The following is a 23,717-nucleotide window of genomic DNA, read 5'->3' as shown; positions in this document are numbered from 1 at the left end:
TCATTGAAAAAGCAGGAATTTAATAGATTTAGGAATTGCATGTTAAATATATGCAAGTTAAAATATGAGTTGCATATGTGGCTGGAAATACTCAAATACCTCTTACATTATCTACTTGATTTCACAGTTTTTACAGTTCACTACCCACTTTTCTAGTAAAAGTGTGCTTAAGCATCGTCCATTGAGACAATTTCAGTCTTTTTTAGCTGTCTGACAGTCCTAACTAATTATTAAATAGTGTAAAATGATAGTGTGTTTGTTTCAGTGTTATTTTAGTAACATTGGGATGCTGTTATAGTTATTATTATTATTATTATTTTACAGTTATAAATTAAATGTTACAGTTCTTATCAATGTTTGTTAATGTTAGTTAATAAAAACACAACTGTTACTTAATTCATGTTAGCTCCATTAAATAATATTATCAGATAGAACTAATGATTTTAGTAATGCATTAGTACATGTTGAAATTAAGAAGGGTTTCTAGTTAATGTTAAGATAAAACATAATCTTTTTGTAAAGTGTTACAATTATTTTGAATTAATTTTGGTTTCACTTTATGTTAAGGTGTCCTTGTTCAGTGTAATTATATATTTAAGTACTGAGTAATATTAATTAACTGTACATGTACTTACTTTATGGTTAGGGTTTGGCTAGGCATTACTTGCATGTAATTATTCATAATTTGTTGTTTATTTTGTTTATAATAGTAAGTACATGTAACGTGTAAGGACGGCCTTAAAACAAAGTGTAACCTTAGTTTTTATATTTAGATTTTTTCAGTTTTCTTTTAGTTTAAAACACTTGTAATAATTTAATAGTTTATTATTATTATTATTTATATTAATGTTTATTTCCGTTTTAGTTTAGGTTATTTTAGTACATCAAGTTAAACCAAGTTAAAATAGAAATGTTGTCTTGGAAACTATAATCAATCAATCAATCAATCAATCAATCAATCAATCAATCAATCAATCAATCAATCAATCAGTCGATCAATATAAATAAATAAGATGAGTTGTCTTATTAATAAAGAAAGAGGAAGATAATGTGTAAATATCAAATTCAAAATATGATTATTCAAAATAAAAATACATTAATTGAATAAATTTATATTAAATAATCATAATATAAAAGTAGAAGTAGAAGGTGTTTTCTACCATGAAGGTGAAGTAAGTCTGTGATGGAGCAGCTGATATTTGTCTGCAGTACTGGAAACTACAGTGCTCCCGTTTCCTTTAATTCCCTCAGCTCCAGCTTCTCATCACCTAATAAACCTCAAACCCTTGTGGTTAAGAGCGCCTAACATAAAGTCACCAAATTCAAGGCGTCTTTGCCTTCAACCTTCAAAGTGGCAGTGAGTGATGTCAGACTCTGTGGAGGTGACTCAGCAGATTCTGAGCATCACTGATATCATCACGCCAATGAGACAGATGAAAGTGTCTTGACTGATTGGATCACGGCTGTAGAGGTTAATTAGGACAGATGTAGAGGAGCGAGGGACGACCTGGACATCCTCTGGTCCACTAATGTTCCAGGACAGGACCCTTTTAAGTTGATGCACAAAATGACAGATTGCTAAATAAATGACATGCGATGAATGGCGCTTTCATACGTAAATGCTGACTTGTGTTTCCTCAAGGGTCACTCATCTTAACAATAGCGTGGTCACAGCATCGTTTATCGCTGGAACACTGCTTTCCCAGTGCTCCAGGTGCTTTTGAGCGGTCCATAATTAAAGACGCTTTATTATATAGATATATTTAGATACAGTTGTTATGTCTAGCTGCATTTTCTTCTCCTTCCACTTAAAGTACCATGGTATAATGATGTTTTTTTGGATACTGTAGTGATACCATGCTAATATTTGTTAGGTAAGTGTCTTACACACTTCCTTTTTAAAATGTTGGGATCAGTATAATCTATTCTGCTCAACAATACTGTGTTTATTTGATTAAAATACAGTCAAAACTTTACTATTTGAGCAATATTATTTGCTTCTATGTGAATATATTGTAAAAATGTAATGTATTTCAGTATCATAGAAATAGAATGTTCATTTAAATGCATGCTTGTGAAAAAAAAACAATATATCCAGTAAGGGTTGCACATCAAAATCCTTCTTTGTGAAAAAAAGTAAAAAGGAACAAAATGCAATTATGAGCTTTCCGTTCCTTGCCGTGTTTTGCTCAGAAGAGACTCAGTGGCGTGTGGTTGGATTATTCCAGGACTGCGAGCGATGCAGATGTCATTTGTGTGGGTTTTATGTTTGCCGTGCATCAGTCCTGCTCTTCGCTGAAGCAGGTTTGTGTGTAAAGCTCTGAAAGCCTCGTGTTCACATGCTATGAGGAGCTTGCTGATTAAAGAGCTTCTCCAGCATATGAGGCAAGATATTAGTTCACATGCGTGCCAGACGTATTGAATTCTTTCCTTTTTCATTTCTGTTAATAAGAAACAGACAGATGCAGATCCAGCGTGCTTCATCAGAGAGGAGAGCTGAAGTGGTCTGCTTTAGTTTACAGGTGACATGAGAACTGCTGTCTAAGGTCTGAAATACATGCATGACTGACTGACTGAATGACTTTAATTAAAAAAATACATGTTAGTCTCTTCCTCACATGAAACTTAGATAGACTTGCTTCAGCAAAATCAGGACCACTGTGCAAACCCACAGAGATCTTTTCTATGGTGCTTTTTGTAATTTTTTGAGCTTGCAGTCCCAGTCCTAATTTATTTTCACTTCATACTTGTATTATAATTTTACTAATATTATTTTTTATATTATGCTATTTAAATTTTTATGATACTTTTTTTTTATACATTTTGTCAGTTTCTGAGTTTGATACCCGTTTCCTCATTTATTTTAATTAATTATTTAATAATAATATGATAATTGTATTATACTTTTACTAATAATATTTTTCTTTTACATTATTTTAATTATTCTTTTAAAACATTTGTGGTGCTTTTTTCATAATTGTTTGAGCTTGATAGCACCAGTCCTCATTCATTCAACTTCATTTTGTTATTTTAATGTTAGTTTTATATTTCTGTTATAATTTTACAAACATGTATTTTTATATTAAGTTATTTTTTACGATTTCTTATGGTACTTGTATTGTGTTTTATTTTTTTATTTTTTTATCATTTTTGGAACTTGACAGGTCTAGTCCTTGTTCAATTTCACTTAGTTATTTTTTTATTTGTTTTAATTTGTATTTGTTTTTTTAGTTTTTTGGTGCTGGAAGACCCTGCACTCATTAATTTTCATATATTACTAAACATATTTTTATATTAAGATTTTTTTTAATTATTTTTAGAGCTTGACAGATCCCAAATTGATATCCTTTTTTTTTGTTGGTTTTATATTACTATTATGTGTTGTTGTTTTTTATACTATTTATTGTCACTCATTGTTATTTATTTATTTATTTATTTATTCCGGAGCTTAACAAATCCCGACCTTATTTATTGTCATCATTTTAACACAATCACCTGTCACGTGGATTTGGAATGACAAATTATGGCAGAATTGTCAATCTTGAATGGACTTCTCATCTCACACTGACAGACACCGTTTCAGTTTGCTGAGTCTTAAAGTCCCTCAAAAGTCATTCGTCTTGTTCTCGCCAGCCAAAGCACCTGTGTTTACGGTACCTTACTGTTCCTGTAAATGAAAGATTTCATAAATATGGAGAAGAGCGTCTCTGGCCAGCTCAGTATGCTTCAGTTTTTTGTCCTGGATGAGGTCAGTCACTGGTTTGGCACTGGTTGGGTTAATCAGTAGCTTCTGCAGCGCTGGTTTATTTGGTTAAAGCACCAGGAGTGTTATAAAGGATCCCTGGCTTCAGAAGCTGCTAACAGTTGTGAACAAATGTTAACAGCATCGGCTCTGGTTTGGTTTACTTCCAGCCACTATCATGCACCTCAAAACACCTGGAATCATTTCTAAGCGTTCAGTCCCTTTATAACTGATGTTAAACACTGTTTAAAGCATTCGTCTTTCAGAGGAAGGTAATAGATTTCTAATTGTTTTCTTACGATGTTGGAGGTTTATTTTGCTAGGCTAATGGCTGTTTTGCTTCATGTCTCTCCTGCTGAGGATGGACTGTGAGCTCCGCGGCCGGCAGAAATGCTTCATTTAGCGTTTGAAAGCAGTCAGGAATCTCAGCGTGCTGTAGATGGAGGGAAGATGTTTTTAGGAGAAGGACCAAACCATTGGGTCCAGCTCAACGCATCATCTGAGAGGAGGAACGAGAAAGAAGGAGATTGAAAGACAGCTATGTTTACACAGAGTGCCACCATATGTGAAATTCACGTGTGTAGAAATAAGCTTAAAGTAAAAAAAATAATAATAATAATTAAAATAAATAAAATAAGATATATATACTCTATATATAATTCAATTATAATTTTTTTAAATATTTTGCCAGGTCTGAGTCAGGATGAATGACCAGCATGCACAAAATTAGTTGTGCAAAAGTTCAGTATGACATGACAAGTTTAGTTTAGGTAAAATGTATATTGTAAAGTACACACACATCAGTTACACAAACCATGTGTATATTAAAATATAAATTATATTATATTATATTATGTTATAATATTTTATATTATATATTATATAAAAAAATGTGTACACCCACGTGGTATATTTTTTATGTCATGACAATACACAGACATTTTTAGAAGCATTAAAAAAAAATGTTTCTTATATACTCTTTTATATTTCTTATACACTCTTAAATTTGATTGACCCATATTTTCGAACCAATCCTCAGTGCTGACCTTCGGTTCGGGGTCGCTGTTCTTGAGGCCCTTAAACAGGCGTTCACTGACAGAATGAGCAGCCAGTGCCCGAGTCTCGCCTCACTAGCCAAATCTAAACACAGAACAGCAGTCATTGGAAAAATAATTACAGCTGTCCAAGCGGAAGGCCCGTTAAACGCTAGAGTTTGAGGGCTGTCTTTTCAGTGTTGTAGACGAGACATTTTCCATCAATATCTGACGTGAAGGACTTCGAGCAAGAAACAACGCGTTTATGCTACACCGGCAAACAGAAACGACAGCCTCGGCTGCGCTCTCAAGAACTAGAGCTGCTGTCGGTTAACGTTTGTTTATATATCATTTGCATGCTAATTGTGTTCAAGCGTTCATGCGTCGACCCATTTCAATGCGACGCACACAGCTGGACTCATATTAATGCATCATCTAGAGTTCATCTGAGAGATTTTATGTGTTGTGCAGCAGTATCATTCATCACTGAAACTATTGTGCACGCATGTGTGTAAAGCAGTCGTGCATGCTGGCATTTATCAAGGTTTATTGTTAGAGGTACACAGACTATTTTATCCAATCATGCAGGTGGCTTAGATAATTTTTAGTATTTGGCAACTGTTTTAGAGTCTGTTCCATATGGCTCGCACGTTACACACACACACATCACACATTCACACGTACATGTGATCCAAAATTAGCTTTGTACCGCATGAGCCAGCTGAACATGAATTAAAAATGTTTACTGGCCATAAATATTTCATTGTCAATATTTCATATTTTAGTAAATATTACACCAGCCATGAAAGTGTATTTTTAAAATTACAGTTCAAAACTTTGGTGTCAGGAAGATTGACTGATTTATTTTGAATTTTATTTTATTTGAATAATTTGTGAATAAATGCTTTTCTTTGTACTTTTTAATCAGCAAAAATCTTGTCTTTTTTCCACAAAAATATGAATCAGCAAAAAAAAAAAAAAATAAATCAAACATTGATAATAATCAGAAATGTTTCTTGAGCAGTATATCTTCATATTATTCTGATTTCTGAAGATCATGTGACACTGAAGACTGGAGGAATGATGCTGAAAATTCAGCTTTGAGCACATAAATCAATTTTAACATATATTTCTAAAGACAACAGTTAATTCAGTTAATAATATTTCACAATATTGGTGATTTTACAGCATTTTTTAAAACTGCAGTCTCATGCAGCATAAATGAGAATTCTTTTAAAAAACAGAAGAAAATAAAACAAAAAATGATTCCAGACTTTTAACTGCTGATGTGTTTTGTGGATATTTTATTTTATTTTATTTTATTTTACTTTATTTTATTTTTTATTTGTTTGTCTTGTATTTTTCTCAATCAATGCAAGTGTTTATGGCTAGCATCATAATAAAATGGGATAATTGTATTGCATTACAAAATAGTGATGTCCGATTCGTGAACGAATCGTTCAATTTAACCGGTTCTTCTTAGTGAACCGGTTGAACCAGTTTTAAATCGAACTGAATCGTTTGAAAAGGTTTGCGTCTCCAATAAGCATTAATCCAAAAATTACTTAAGCTGTTAACTTTTTTAACATGACTGACACTCCCTCTGAGTCAGAATAAAGCAATATCCCAGAGTAATTCATATACTCAAACAGTACACTGACTGAACTGCTGTGAAGACCGAACTGAAGATGAACACCGAGCAGAGCCAGATAACGAACTAACACGCCCACCGCTGGAGAAGTTCTCGTTCTCGAGTCAAGAACCGGTTGCATCGGTTGTCGGATCACCAGTACAGTGAACGGAGAATCGTTTCTGTCGGACGCGTTTGAGAGCTGATGAACTGATGATACTGCGCATGCGTGTAATTTTTCCAAGTATTATGTTAAACATCGGAAAGTGTGATAAAATATCTATATTTTATTTATTTATTTATTTTTTTAAGATGAATGTTTCTAATCTGTATATTGTAGATTATGTATAGGCCAAAGGGGTTTTCAGGGAAGTTGGACAATAATTAAGACTCTATGTTTAATAGGAATAAGGGATGATTTATTAAATATGTGTACTGTATTTATAGTTAATGATGACACATTCACAAATTGAGTTTGTAGTAAACAGAACATGAACACGAGTAGAGCAGCTGATTATACTGAACTGCAGCACATGCCGGTTAGAGTGATTCTCGTTCTCGAGTCAAGAACCGGTTGCATCGGTTTTCGGATCATCAGTACACTGAACCAAAACCGTTTCTTTTGGACGTGTCCGATCCGAGAACCGAGGAGCTGATGATACTGCGTATGCGTGATTCAGCGTGTAGCCGACTGAGTCACATCACGTCTGAACCAAACTGATTCTTTTGGTGATTGATTCTGAACTGATTCTGTGCTAATGTTATGAGCGCGGGTAAACCGAGGGCTTGAATCAAGGGCAATCTGGCGAAACGTAAATTCATTTAATAACAAATACATCGCAATGGATTATGTATAGTAAGTGGATCATTGTTTCTGCGCTGATGACACCTAATTTATTTACTTTATATCTTCAAGACTTAAATCGTCGTATGAACATTATTGCTGTTACTGTATTTGGGTGCTTTGTTGCAAAACTTAATTGTAAACTTTTCATGATTATGAGGTGTTTAACTGACTAAAGTTATGATTACTGACTTTATATATTTGAATGTTTGATAGATGTGACGCCATTACGTCGAGCGTAAAAGAACCGGTGAACCAGTTTTTTCAACCGGTTTATTGAATTAAACCGTCCGAAAGAACCAGTTCGCGGAAAAGAATCGAACTTCCCATCACTATTACAAACAGGGCCGGCTCTAGGTTATTTGGTGCCCAAGGCGAGAGAGCCCTCCACGCCCCCCTAGTAAAAGAAATGGACAAATACAAGCAGTGTGTGGACAGTGCGCAGTAAAAGTGTACAGCGTGTGCGCAGCTTTCATAATACGATACATACATTTAATTAACTTTTTTTTTTTAATTCTGCAATTTTGCGCCCCGTCCAGCAGATGGCGCCCCAGGCGGCCGCCTGTGTCGCCTGTCGGCAAAGCCGGCCCTGATTACAAAATAGGTTAAAGAAAACAGTTTAATGTTAAACCAGTTAAAGAAAACTTTGTTTAATGAGTAAACAAAGTTTTAGTTACTTTTAGTTACTTTACACCAAATTTCTCTTGATGTAAAAACAGGAATACTAAATAAATGGTTAAATAAATACACAGAAAAAAATGAAAAATAAAAATATATAAATATATTTCCATTTCCAATTAAACCATGTTATGTTCCGTTTTCATGTAAGGAAAGGAGACTTTCTGTTTTACTCTCCAAAGCCACTTTTTACTTATTTAGTGTTCTATTTGTGCTCTGCACACACACATGTAAATCCCTGACCTGAGCAGCCAAGCCCATTCGGCATTTCCAGAATTCCTCTTCTACAGGATTCCATAAGCAGGATTAATGTTGTCTCCGCACTGGTGCGTGTTTGAAGTGTGGGCCTGCTGTGTCTTTGTGAGGAACCCTTAACGAGAAACAAGTGGATTAAATGCATGAAAGGTCATTAAGCAGGCGAGTTGAGGGAGTTTCGGCTAGGATCTGAACGGGCCGAGTCTCAAAGCGTGTTTAGTCTACAAGCTTTTGCTTTTCCTCCCTCTTGTTCTCCACATCCTCTCCTCCACCTCCTCCCACGACCACACAGGAAAGATAATGGGCCTTATATTTGGGCCATCCATCAGTGCCTTAAACTACAGAAAGGAGTTATGCGCACTTTCCCTCACCGGCTCGCACACACACATATACAGTACATTGGGGAAAAAGAGGCAAAAATGACCTCAAGAGTTAAAAATGTGACTGATAATCTGTCTGACACCTCACTTTGCATCCAGTGGAGCCATTTATATTTCATATTATTTTAGCACACTTTTTTCACCCTCCATCTGCAGATAAACGCAACCCCGATATGCACATTTGTCTTCAGCGAGGGATGTAAATTATAAAAGTGAATTAGGAGGGAAGGATTTATTGAGGAAAAAGTTGAGACAGCATCTTTTTTTCTGCTCTTTCTGGCATATTTTCTTTACTCTCTCTCTCTCTCTCTCTGTCTCTCTCTCTCTCTCTCTCTCTCTCACTCACTCTCGTTCTTTCTCCACCCCAAGGCAATTCCACGCGAGATGTGGGACCTTCGTTGGGTTTGAAGAAGTCGAGTTCCTTGGAGAGCCTCCAGACAGCTGTTGCCGAAGCATCACTCAACGGAGACGTCTCGTTCCACAGGCCACGCCCCAGAATCATCAGGGGGCGGGGCTGCAACGAGAGCTTTCGGGCGGCCATTGACAAGTCTTACGACAAGCCAACTGTGACCATAGTCAACCCCGATGAAGATGACGAGGGGATGGAGACGTGTAAGTATTGGAGAAAAATCATGCAGACTTTGAAGGAGAAATTTGAATCATATATAGAGACTAGGATATCATGAGTTGTGTCCCAGTTTGAATAGTATCCATCCTAAACAGTATTCCGAATCATAGTATGTTTAAATGAGTATCAGAGGTGGTTTACTATTCACTGTGAAAATTTGAAGTGCAATGGCTAATTTTGCCCATAACCCATTGTGTATTGGAATGGGATTCGTTTAGAACTACAAACTCAAATAAAAGTGTTAAAAAAACTACAAACATGGTGGATGTGTGAGACAGAGGAATAAGTAGGGAGATTTAGGGGGCATTTACATGACACTATTTTCAACTAAAAACATCAAAAAATTTTGTGTGTTTTGGTCGTTAATTTACACAACGACAGCAAACTTTCGAAAACAGGTTTCAAAGTGGAAGTTTTTCAAAACGATTCCAATATCGTCTCCGTGAATTTTTGAAAATGGTGATGTCATATGTATTTAATGTTTAGTCTACAGGCATGAATCTTTTTTTTTTTTTTTAGTACAAAGGAAAAAAGTTTCCATTTCAATGTCTAACCTGATAAAAAAAATAATTATTCAATATTACCCAAATTATATTTTATCTGCAACAGCATTACAAACGTTCATAAATATGTTTGGTCGTTCACTTATAAATGCATCATTATGCAGACAAAGAGATAAAGACATGCGACTGGCAGATCAACGTGCCTTTTCATTTCTCTCAAAAATATAGTAGTTACTTCAAATGAAAACAGCAGGATCCACACTCACTTATGAACTTAATCATTGTTTTTAGATTTGTATTGTACAAAAAGCACAAATTGATCATCAGAATAATTTAACGTTTTGGCACTTGGCCTTCCTCAGTGAATTTTTTAACAATACCATCACAAAAAGTGAATTTTAAAAGGAAGAGTTGACACTAATGATCATCAGGTGCAAGCTCTCATTACAGGTGTTTAACAGACTAAATAATCCCTAATTAATACATCCAAACAAACTCATCTACAAAACATTTCTTATGGAGGTATTGTTAAAACATTCACTGAGGAAGGCCTAGTGCTGAAACGTTTGATAATCCTGATCATCCATTTGCGTTTTTTGTACAATAAAAATAAAAACACATTAATTGAGTGCAGATCCTGCTTTTTTTCAATTGAATTAATTACATGTTTTTTTTTTTCTTTCTGATCTATGTGGCTCTACTGATTTACTAAGTCTTGGTTGAGCGCAGTGTTTTCACATTTTTTGTATTTGTTCTCCAATATGACAGGAAATTAAATGAAATTGTAACTGTGACAATATGATTGCCAGGAGTGTATTCTGCTACACACTTTACAAGTGTGCACTTTTTTTCACAATAAGAGTACATACTTTTAGAACAGTGTAAGAAGGCGAACTGGGATGCAGTTATACTCTGGTAATACTCTGGTAACACCCTAGTAACCTCTAGAAGCTGCATGCAACATAATCTCAGTCTCTTTAGCGTGTGCATCAGTGATTTCTGTGTGCAGCGACAAACACAGCGCAAGCTGAGCTGTCTGATTTTTAGATTGTTATGAATCTTTTATCTTTCTATTTACGAGTCAGTCAAAATAATTCACACTTGCATTACCAGACTCACATAAAAAATCATTCTAGTTCCACATTGTCCTTGTATTAATCTGGAAATGAATTAGGGGCCTGTTGCACCAGTTGTGCTTAAATGACAACCTAGCCTAGTTTTGACGTACAGTAAGTGAGGTAAACATATGCACTAAGCACACACAGATTATGACTAAAAGCATTGTGTTGTGCGTAGTCTAGCAAACAGCACATTAAATTCTGCAGCGCATCGGGGCGGTGAGTTTTGGATGAACAAAAAAACACTTGTATATGTAAACGGAACAGTCTAGTTTGATGATTATTTAGTGCAGCCTGTGCCTCGTCATCTGCTTTCTTAACCTCTGGTTTTCTCTTCGTATTGAATATGGCAACTCGTGTAATCACAGCTATTACCATAATTGTGCAGGCACAGTAAAGGTGAGCTGACACAATATCAATGCCAATTTCATCAGATGTCTCGCACAATGACTGGCCCAGAATATATTACGAGACGCTCACCAATTGCGGTTGACATTATAGACAGAACTCAGTAGAGAGACAAGGCAGCGGGTCTCACGAGGACGTCTTGTGTTATTCTGAAGATTAGAATAGCACGAGAGATCCTCCTGCTGTAAGTAGGTCAGACCTTCCCTCAAAGACCCGAAAGGAAATAAACAGCCAATAAGCATGTGTATAACTTTCACTATTCATTTTGCCCATGACCAAATGAATTTCCAGACATCCTCGCTGGGCATTTTGCTCTAATGGGGACTGGTTTTTAAAGGGATATTTCCCATTGCTAGCAAACTCAAGGTTTACTGGATTCGTTGGGGTTCATTGATTCCTTGAAGCAATGTTTTGTATTCTTTTCATATTTTAGATGGTTTAATTTACTAACCCAATTTTTTTTTTGGCATAATAAGCAATGAATCAAATTAAAATAGTACTTGTCAAACATTTGGAAGCATTATGTTTTTTTTTAAATGGTTGTATTTTAAATTTCATATTGTGAAATGTTATTGCAATTTAAAATAAATATTTTCTGTTAATATATGGTAAACTGAATCTACTGTGATCAAAGCTGAATTGACAGTGTCTTCAGCGTCACATGATCCTTCAGAATATGCAGATTTGCTGCTCAAGAAACATTCATGACTATTATCAATGTTGAAAACCATTTTTATGCAAAAACCATGATATGCTACCATCCAAATGCTTGTGTTTTTGATCAAATAAACAGTTGGTGAGCAGAAGAGACTTTCTTAAAAACTTTTTAAAATCATAATGTTTCCAAACTTTTGACAAGTACTGTATTTTTTAACTGGAAGTGATAAAACATATATATAGTTTCACACGGTTTGCGATCTTAGTTCAATAATACAGTGTTAGTCCCTAGTGCTGTAAACTGAGTTCACGACAGACCTGTCTATTTAATATCACCTGCCGGGGGAAAAATAACGCCACCCCTTTGTTCTCCATTAAAAGATTCCATTAAAAGCAAGTAGAATTTTTTTCAAAAGAGTCAAATGATTTCCCTCAATCGCTTTGTTCTTGTAAGCTGTGTCCACATTGGGCTAAATACTGTCTTATCTCTTCGGCGGAGCATATGCTTGAGATTCTGCGGTGGAAGCATATTGCATTTCTCGTCTTCCAATATTCAAATAACTCTGTTTTTCAATTTAGATAAGAGGAACCTGCTTGTGCCTGTCACCGAGGTTAATAGTCAAAAGTTGACAGATAAGGGCAGGCTTTTTCTTTCCACACAGACACTTCTATTTACATAGAATGTGAATTTGGCATCACCCGAGGAAAAATGTGTCACTTGGAGATATCCAGCCTGGAAAATGAGTTGGGCTGTGTTTCGTTGTGTTTTATGTTTTTAAATATCAGACTGAAATGCGCTCTGCTCTTTTTCCCACCGGATTTTTAGCCAGAGTGCCAATTTCAAGACTCCATTAGAAGTGATCGGCGTTCTAAAGGAGAAATGAATACTGAGGCACGTCAAAAGGAGACGACTAATGATGCCTTTTGATTGCAGTGTCAAAACATTTACCACTCAGTCCTGTGTAGCTGAAATTCGCCGCTAATTACTGTAATTCGTTTTTTTTTTACATTTCGGTCAACAATTAACAGAACCGTAACTTACTGTGATAACCGTTTTAATGAAAGGCCATTGATCTGTGAAGCCGCTGCTGTATTGACTGCAACTCTATAGGCAGAAATCTGCTTTTTTAAATTAACAGGGATGTTTATAAATGAGAAGAGCCCTGTCCAATGCATTCTTTCATGTTAGCACACTTTTTTTCCATAGTCCACTTTAGCGAAAAAAAAAAGACCAATATACAGCACAGTAACAATTTTATAGATAAAATAAAATGTACACAAACACGTTTTTTAACGAAGAAATGCATCAATACAATGGAGTTTAGAACTGTTTTCTCCTGAAGAGGACACACAGTATCCACGATAAATAACTCACCCGCTGGGTTACGTCTGACCCAGGATCAGAGTAACACAAAAACTACCCAAACACTGACAAAAATAACCCTCAAAAAATGGATGCTCCTTTTGTAAAAAAAAAAAGTCATAAAAAAACTCTTACAATAAACCGATTGAACTCTACTTCTACAAAATGATCAGTACATATTGTAATTTTTTTATTTATTTTATTTGATTAATTTCATCTATTGTATCCGTCATGTTTTCTCACTAACACTCTCCAAACCCTGGGCTTTCTTCTTTCCAAAATGACTTGAACGCAGTTACTTCTAGTCAGTAGAATCTCTAAAGTGGATTATAAAAAAAATATATATATGTTTCCTGAGATGCAATCTTTCTGAAGGCACAACATTTTTTTGGAACATTCGTTGATGCTTAGACTATCCAGAATAATTTCCATGACAGCATGAAAAGGTGTCCACAATGACTGATTTCAAAAGGCTAGTTTTAATTGCTGAATGCATCTGAGCTTGGTCGCCTTTGATCTCAGGCATCCGATAAGTAGCCGGCGATGAAAATGATATCCAACTAAACCTTGTTTGCATTATTATCATTTCCGGAGCTGATAAAGGTTTTGATTTATGAAAAAAAAAAAATTCTACAGTTGTTCAATGCACTGATTTCACACACTCAATGTCTTATGCTGATCCATTCGGATATTGTTTCAGTAGATGGCAGAATGACAGAACTGCACAAGTGAATAAAACAAAAGGAACATTAAACTGCTCATCCGAGCACACGGAAATATCCGTGACGGTCTCTCGCTTTCACAGGGCCTTTTTTCCAGCTCTCACTTGCGTCAGAGATTTGTTGCTTATTAATAAGCTCTAATCACACAGGCATCTGTCTCCAGCGTCGTTACGTCGCTCTATTCAAAAGCACTTTACTTTTAGTGGCCTCAGATTTTTTTTCCTCCTTTCTGAGCGTTTTTAAACTTACAATTAGTGACAAATTAATCACGTCCAGACCATCAGGAATGGAGACAGTAGCTGTAATCAGACGCTTGCTGAAATGGAAATGAGCAACATCAGCCAGCTGCAGTCCCTTATGATTATGCTGATATATCACAAAGATAGGTGGTAGAGGATGAATTAGCATTGCAAACCATACTTCAAAATAAAATGCTCCCACAGAGAGTCGCTGGCTTTTCCAAAACAGCATCAAAGTACTTGCATTAATATATCATTAATGAAACACATCATCCTGTTGACTGGAATCCATAAAATCAGCGTTACAAAATTCATGGGCTATCAGATGTTAAGAGTGCTCTGAGAATATGATCCTCCTTCGGCTTGTCCATTAGAAGAGATGAACTCTTTGTCTTCCAAGTAAACATCTTAATAGTGTGGTGACGTGATAAAATACTCGGGTAGCAAAGCAATTCTTTCTAAAATGACCGCCAAACAAAAAACATGGAAAGTTGGAGTTATTCTGAAGCAAACTCAGCAGTGTTGGGGAAAGTTATTTTTAAAAGTTACAATGTTGTGTTACTTTTTATGGAAAGTAATGTGTTACATTACTTTTGTGTTACTTTTGCATTACACAATTGTTTTGCTTATCTTATCTAAGGTCATTTTTGTAATACGTTGCCCCACCACAGCACATTCAGTCTGCTCTTTTCTATACAATCAAAGCATCCAATAAAAAAACAGGGCTTTTATTTTCTGACTGCATGATGTCTGAACCTCAGCTTCAGCAGAAGAAACTACAGTATTGTACAGTTATCAATGGTCAAACTGCAGAAGTGGTGCTGTGGTACTGCAGATACGTCGTAACGAGCGGTGAGGTGAATGGAAGATGGGCCACTTTTGGTGCACTTTAGCCTTTTGAACTTCTGAGTCCTCTTTCTCTGTTAGTTTTATTAGGTCAGTGAGGAATAACGCTAATAGACTTCCTTCACTGGTCCTGAGTTACAGAATTTGAGACCGCCGAACTGTGGTGGGAAGATGTGACCCTTTAGAAGCAAAAAGATAATGGGGTTCCTTCAGATGGAGTAACCTCTGAGGTAAAACTCAGCGAAGAAAAAATGAAAAGAGATTTAGGCAAGATGAGGAGCTCACGAGCCTCTGTTAGATATGGTTGGGCTTGAAGACGAGGTCTCATTAAAATGTTTTATTAAGTCGATGTTTAAAGAAGTCAGACTGTTGAGAGTTTCTGCTTTGAGACACTACATTAGCCCAAATTCCATATCAGTGAAACTATGGTATCAGTTGAGCTACAGTTATACAAATTACTAGACATTATTTTATTTTATTTTATTTTATTTTATTTTTTTATTTTATTGAAAATGTTAGTGGTTCATGCCTGGTAAAATTATTATTATTATTATTATTATTATTATTATTATTATTATTATTAGTAGAAGTAGTATTATCATCATTTAATGAACTGTGGTTTGTCTACTATTACTTGTTATATAAATCACTAGAGATACTTTAATCTATTTTATTTTATTGAAAATGTTATGGAAACTTGCAAAACAGCCACTTTAATTATGTTATTTAATGACACTTTTTATTTTATTTTATTTTATTTTATTGAAAATGTAAGCGGTATTTGCCTGGTAAAATATTATTATTATTATTATTATCATCATCATCATCCTCATCATTATTATTATTATTATTAGTAGTAGTAGTATCATTCAATGAAACTTTTAGTCTACTATTACTAATATATAAATCAATAGATATTTATTATATATAATAGAGATTAGAGATATTTTATTTTATTGAAAATGTTAGTGAAACTTGCAAAACAGCCACTTTAATTATTATTATTATTATTATTATTTAACAATTGGTTGCTAAAGTATAATGGGTAGTTTCTAGATGTTTGATAGGGTCTTTTTGGTATTTGCTAGTGTGTTGTTTTTGGTTTTATTTGGCAAACATAACCTTGAGCGAGAAAGTGTTGCTCTTTCTTAAGAGCTTGCAGTGACTTACATGTAGTCTGAGTTGAATATTCATGTTTATCTGTCTCTCTCTCCACGCTCTCAGTGGAAGAAGATACAGAGGAGAGCTCACGATCAGGCCGCGAATCCATTTCCATTTCCACGGCCACAGACCTCACCCTCCCACCCTCCAACACAGAGAAACAGCTGAACGGAGGACGCAGCAGAGAGGACAAGAAGAAGGAGCGAGGAGGGAAGGACAAGAAAGACAAGAACAAGGCCAAGAAAGGCGTGCTGAAGGGCCTGGGCGACATGTTCAGGTAGAGTGAACGCCCTTAGGTTTTTCAGGGGATTCCCTTATTTATTTATTTATTTATTTATTTTGCATTTATTTTATTTTATTATTATATTTTTTTTAATTTACCTTGACCCACACTCTTGCTATGATTTGTTGATGCCAGAGGCAGTTCAGATGGAGGTTATTTTTAATAAGGGAATGTTTTATTCATCAATGCATAGGTTTCCTGCTTATATTCATCACTGGTAATTGCTGGACTGGAAACTTTTCTGAAATATACGCAGTAATGTGCAAGGCAGCAAACGTGTAGCTTCTGTGTTCCTGTAAACAGCTTTGCTGCCTAGTTAAATGTCAACCCAACTGTGACTGATTTGCAGAATTTTACCGCCAGCTTCACCCTACAAAGAGGTCGAAGCAAATGCAGAATCGGTTAATTTTGAAAATAAATCCATATGGAGGATTAACATTTTCTCGGCTTCTCCTCGCAAAGCTCCTCCAGAGGGACGAGACAGGAACAGATAACACACTTTTGGGGGCTGCTATCATGAAAAGGTGCTTTCCTGGTCTCCCGCCCCTCTGGACTCTTTGAAATAACGCGTTATGCATTCATTTGGTTGAGAACGCAGGAAGCGTTTCCCAATGCCAGGCTAATTAAGCTGGGGCCTCTATTAATTATTCTGATTTGGTGCTCATTTGAATCCTGCATAAATTATCCACACTCGTATCTACACAATAAGTTGTTTTGAGGTGGATTAGCGTAATGGGATTAGTTAGCGTAGTGCATCGCATGCTGTTCTGTAATAAACAATAAAAACGACAAGTGTTTCCAGGTCATGTTTCAGGAGCACTAAAGGGTTAGTTTTAGTGCCCATGATTCGTGCTCAACCACTCCAGCACTCTTTTGTCCAATGGAATGAATGCGATGGACAATTACTAAGCTATAAGGACACGTTAGGTTTTGGCCTGTGTTTTGAGCTGAATTTGATTCATTAATTAGGAATAGCATGAGGACTTCTGCATTCATTTTAATCAGTGTTTAGTAGTGGGGGCACAATTGTTGGTGTAAAAGGAAATTGTAGGGTGAAGAATTGGTTCTGTCCCATAGATTGTTGGTTGGATTTTGAGATATTGGCATTTCACTCAAAAGCGTATGCGAGCTTGTAGACAATGATTGATTGAAGAAGATCCACACACACATCACCAGACCACACATGTATGAATCATTCACAATAATTTTCTATTATTTGTTATTTAAGTTTTTTGGCAAATACTTATGGCAAATTTTATGTTTATGCAAATTCGCCATTCTGACCAACAGAAAAGGTGCATGGTTTGAAACTGACTGAAACACTGAGCAGTTATTTATAAATCTCAGTGCTATTGACAATTAATCTTTTTGCACAGGAAATGTTGCTAATGTGACCTCACCTTTATAGGAGTTTTAATATGTCTGAGCATGATGGGTGTTGTAGGTCTGAGAGTGCGTGATACTGTTGTGGATGTTATTTGTAGCGACAAAAGATTGGTAGACAATATAAAAAAATACTGTAGCCCCTCATTCTTTAAAAGTAATGCTGGCAATCAATCACTGCTGAATGTTGATTCAACCTCAACTTCTCCAACCTTGTCCACCATTCATTACGTGTTGCTTTAGAGCTGAAGCTCATGGTATACACGCTGCAATGCTGAACATTGTTGGAGGTCACCCAAGATTGTGGTGCGGCTCTTCATGTCGTATTGAGACCTTGAGAACAGCTGGTCCATGCTTAGTCCATGCTAGCCTTCCCAAAGGAGAGGAACTGTTTTGGATTTACAGCTTCAGTGATGAGGCAGAATGAGCTTCAGGTGTTCCTCATCACACACTCCTGGCAGCTTTCACAAACCCTGCCCTCGGCTCTTGGAACCCTATTGCTGGTTTTATTCTGCTCATTATTTTTCTTTTTGTTATTATTATTCTTTTTTATCCTAAAAGTGTCCCAGAAGAGGTTGTTTACCATCTTTGGGAGCTGCCAACATGAAAAGTTCTACGTTTGTATTTTTCTCTAGTCTTTCCCCTCAGTAAAACCACATGGGCTCACTTTTTGAAGTCTTTCCCGGCTGTTCATCCAACTTGCAAAATGAAAATTGCAGAGATTATTATCTAGAGACAACCTTGACAAAAAGTTGTCAAAATAATTTTGATTTGTTAAATCACAGATTTGAGCCAATAACATTTTCAGGCTTTGCACATAATTACTAAATTGGCTTGTAACACAAAATCCAAAGTTCACTAACCTTGGTACACATGGATTTTAAGGCCATGTGAGGTTGCATACCAAATTTAATCAATTTCTGATTCTAGGGAAAGTCAAAAAAAAAAAAGTAGCCTATTTAAAGAATTAACATTTGCATTTTTATTTTTTTAAATTAAAAGATTATGATTATGTTAAGCTGTGACTCTTATAGGAGCAATAGTAATATATTGTCTACTTAGCAAACCCACCAATAGTTATAGATAATGAAGGTCAGATTAACTCAATAGCAGAGGAGTCAAAGGTGGAAATGTATATGCATTTAGTGAGGGAGTGGGAAGGCTTGTGAATGTTCATAAAGAACTGAAACGCAGGTCTGGACCCCAGCAGAGATGCTCACGCAGCACATCATTACATCTACCCCTCCTCTGAGAGCTATCAGAAACACCCATCACTGAGGAGATCACACACACACACACACACACACACACACACACACACACACACACACACACACACACACCTTGCCAGGAGAGTATGGATTACTGACATTCAACCCCCTCTCATTGTCTTTTTGTTCACACACATACAGATTCACTTCTGCAGTACACACTCATCTGAAGTCTCTCAAGGCCCATTTAACTATAGCCCTTCACTCTTTATCTCTTCCATCTCAGTATGATGCACACACACGCACACACACACACACACAAGGAGGTCTCTGAGTTGTTTGCAATACACTGCAACTGGAGCTCATCTGCATGCGTGTGTAAACGTGCATTGATGAGCTCTGTGCTTAATGGACACACTGATTGAAAAAGCATTAAAATCAGAGCTGAAAGAGAGAGATGAGGTGATCAAAGAAGAGCGAGAGAGAAATCACTAATCCAGAAATACTAAACAGCTGAACCAGGCAAGTGGAGGCAGCACAATTAAACATTATTATTTTTTGGTTGTAGAATCCAATCGTGAAAAAAAAAAAGTGTCCTACATTTCACTCACCAAATAAAGGTTGAGAATACATTTTCTAGTTTGTTTGTTGATTTATTTCCCTTTTTTCTGAAAGTTTTTTTTTTTTGTATTCATTCTAAATAAAACTTCGAAAATTTATTTAATTAAAAGTAAAGAATTTACTTAATACGCCATATCATTATTATTATTATTTTATTTATTTCACTTTACAAAAAGTGCTCTAGAATTCACTTGTAAAAAAAACTTAAATAGTTTGCAAATTAATAAACTCAGTTATTTATATAACTATTTATTTGTTTCTCTTTAAAAAGTGGTTCTGCAGTTATTTAGCTAAAAAGTGTTGTGGAAGTCGTGAGCTAAAAAAAAAAAGTTCCATGAAATCATTTCAGTGAAAAAGTTCTTTATTCACCATTATTATTATTATTATTATTATTATTATTATTATTATTATTATTATTATACATAGGGCTTAGTTTTTTTTTTCAAATGTAGGCTAGAACCATAATATCATAGAGGTTTAAAGATGGCCGATATGTAAGCACCCAGAGAGCCCCCTAACAACTGCTTACCAATGCCAGAGCAATCTGACAGCAGCATGCTTGATGTTATTACTGTAGCTTAATGGCAGTTCTTGATGCAAGCCTTACTTCAGAACACATGGTGCGTGAGGCAGCTGTATATCTTTGGGTGTTAGATGTCATGCTGACTGCACACGGATCCAATGAATAGGTCATCAGCTATGAACTATGACATGCGTGCAAGCATTCAACGAATGACCTCAAAGGGGGTAGATGCCACCCATCTTCGCTTGTCCTATAGACTTTATCATACATGCACCATAAACGTGTCTGACATTCTCTTTGACCCGGCCTTTAACATCAGCTCCTAACCGTATAAGGCCTGTTGATGTGTCCCCTGTTAGCATGTCAGGCGGCTCACTGCACCTGACCTGTGTGGGACTCTGAAGGCACCGTTCACCCTTATATTATTCCAAACTCAAATGAATATATTAATATATTTTATATTATATTAATATATTTTTAAATGAATATTGTATTATTTATTATTTAAAAAAAAATATATATATATATTTGATGTTAAAATGAGGGCTGTCAAGCAATTAATTTTTTTCTCTCTGATAAATTACATTATGTGCCAATTACTTAATCAAATGAATTGTGAATTAATAAAATAAATTTGTGCTAAGAACCCAACCCCCACCCCCAAAAAGACAGTTTAGTGTTAAATGATAATAAATAAATAAATAAATAAATAAATACATACATACATACATACATACATACATACATACATACATACATTCATTCATTCATTCATTCATTCATTCATTCAGTCATTCATTATCATCATCTAGACTAGGGATGTCCCGATCAGGTTTTTTTTGTCCTCGAGTCCGAGTCATTTGATTTTGAGTATCTGCCGATACCGAGTCCCGATCCGATACTTCTATAATACATAAAAAAAGAATAAAGAAGAGCGAAAAAACAGATCCAGGATCTTCAATAAATTACACTTTGAAATATATTCAAATATAAAACAGCTATTTTAAATAGGCTAGTAAAAATATTTCAAAATCTTACTGTTTTGCTGTACTTTGGATCAAATAAATGCAGGCTTGGTGAATAGAAGGGACTTCTTAAAAAAAATAAAAAAAACCTTAACAAGCTTTACTGTTCAAAAACTTCTTACTGGTAGTATAGGCAACTTAATTTTTTCTCTAATTTCTAGCTTTTAATTGGCTTAGAAATCTATAAATGCTGGACAATAACAAATAATAATGATTTGTTTATATACTACAAACACTGTTTATCACATAATAATGCAGAATAGTTTCTATACTGTAATAAATACTATGTCAATCAGCACTGCATTGTTCATACTTTATTTATCACCTGCTGGAGATGACTTGAAGAACAATTTATTGTCGTGATCGTATATTAACGTCTTCGTGTTTGCATAAGCTTCTGTTTTCCTGTGCGCACCACAGCATAGCTGGATGCTTTTGTCCATATTAGGAATTTCCTGATATCAGCGCGAGAGCGCGCTCCGGCTTCGAGTATGAATGAAACACACACTGCATGAGAGTTTAGCGCTCTGTGATGTTCATCTCGCTGTATCCTGAGTCTGAATGAAATATCAGATCATGCGCAAACTATCATGTCTCTTTGAGTTTGAATTTATATTTATTCACACCAGCTCTTGAAAACAAAGTGATGTCATGCCGCACGCGTTGCTGTTTCTGTGTGGAGTCAAATAGGTCTAACTCTGTGCCACCGCATAACAAAAGATGTGTTAAAAATTAATGAAAGTATATATATATATATCCGAGTCCTGATCGGGAGGTAACGTCCGATTCCGATCGAGTCTGAAACCACGCGATCGGGCCCGATTTCCGATCACGTGATCGGATCTGGACATCCCTAATCTAGACATTATGAAGTAGCTTTAGAAATAAATGTTTGATTCAACTCTACAGGATAAAAGTGAAGTGGAATTCTTCTGAATTATTCAGAGGTGGCATGAATGCATTTACACTGCAACTGGAATTGCATAATGATATTTTATCATTATTAATCGTTTTTAAATGGGCATTTAAACACAAATAATTTTTTTTAAGGAATATTTAAATATTAAATTATTCATTTATTTATTCATGAAATTCCTTTATTTTTTTCATATGTAAATATGAAACTAAAACTGCCAGTATTTCCATATTAAATATAAGACAAAAACCTGCATTTTTGCCTCCATATCTTTTAATGTCAGGGGCATATAACTTAATTCCAATAGGCTTCACAAGCCAGTCATTTTTTCTTTGTGCATCATGTTCATCTGCTCTGTGTAATGTAATATAACATGGTCTAGTGTGCATTAAATGCATCAATAACTTTAACATATTTTTTTTTCTATGATTAATCTCACCAGTTAAATCCACATGCCTAATATATATATATATATATATATATATATATATATATATATATATATATATATATATATATATATATATAAATATATATATATATATTTATATATATATTTATATTTATATTTATATATATATTTATATATATATATATATTTTATATATATATATATATATATATATATATATATATATATATATATGTGTATGTGTATGCATAAGTGTATGTATGTATGTATGTATGTATGCATGTATATATATATATATATATTTTAATTGAACTATACCTTTAATGGTCAGTGGGGACAGATGTGCTCATTAACCTCAAAGATATGAGCAGCTAGAGTAATATGTGCTAGAAGAGGGGAGAAATAATGGATGGAAGCAGAAGTAAAAGACATAAACGAGTGCATCGGAGTGAACTGGGACACAGGAGGAGGAGCGTTTGAGATGAAGAAAACCACTCCTGTTTTCACGCGACTGGTCACGGCAACTTTGGCTCTGGGCAGACATGCCTCTGCGGCTTGCATTAGGACATTATTAATAGGATGTAATTGCTAATCCTGATGCCCTCTCACACTGAATTACTCCATCCACACCCCACAGACCCTTCCCCCTTCACTGACCTTCAAACCTCTATGTTGCACCATCCTGAACTCCCATCACAACCTCCAGCCTTGAGCGACAGCGGGGCCTCTGGGAACTCAGCGGGTCTGAAGGGGGAAGAGTGCAGATGCCTCCCCCCAACCATCTTTGTTATTTTCCCCTGTTGAGTGAACATGTTGCTGGGGAGGATTGTGGGTAATGGTACCTTTCTATATATAGGGCTTAGATGCATGATGTAGACGTTTATATGCATTTCCATTTGCACAGCCAGATCCCTCAAATTGTTCCAAAGTAGTGCGTTCTCACTCATTAGTTGAACGTAAACACAGAGCGCTTCACCATGAAGAGGTAATTATGGAAACACTGGAGAACAGTACACCAGTTACATTTACCATATTCAGCCTCAGTCACAGATAAATGAAGCTGCCATATGTAATGACCCAAACTTTGATAGATTTGAGCTTTGGAAAGAGGTCATAATATCTACAGTTGTGTCGT

The 23,717-nt window shown here is 35.5% G+C and overlaps 1 protein-coding gene across 1 annotated transcript in view; it reads left to right on the top strand.

The window, feature by feature from the left end:
* Positions 1–23,717, top strand: part of LOC132115865 (partitioning defective 3 homolog) — a 471,004-nt gene that overhangs the window by 319,741 nt on the left and 127,546 nt on the right. Inside the window, exons 18-19 of the mRNA XM_059524256.1 lie at positions 8,933–9,175; positions 16,272–16,485. Of these exons, the coding sequence (XP_059380239.1) occupies positions 8,933–9,175; positions 16,272–16,485 (457 nt within the window). The remainder of the gene's footprint in view (positions 1–8,932; positions 9,176–16,271; positions 16,486–23,717) is intronic.

This window comes from Carassius carassius, chromosome 35, assembly GCF_963082965.1.
Source record: "Carassius carassius chromosome 35, fCarCar2.1, whole genome shotgun sequence".
NCBI lineage: Eukaryota > Metazoa > Chordata > Actinopteri > Cypriniformes > Cyprinidae > Carassius > Carassius carassius.
This window is presented reverse-complemented; position numbering and strand designations above follow the sequence as displayed.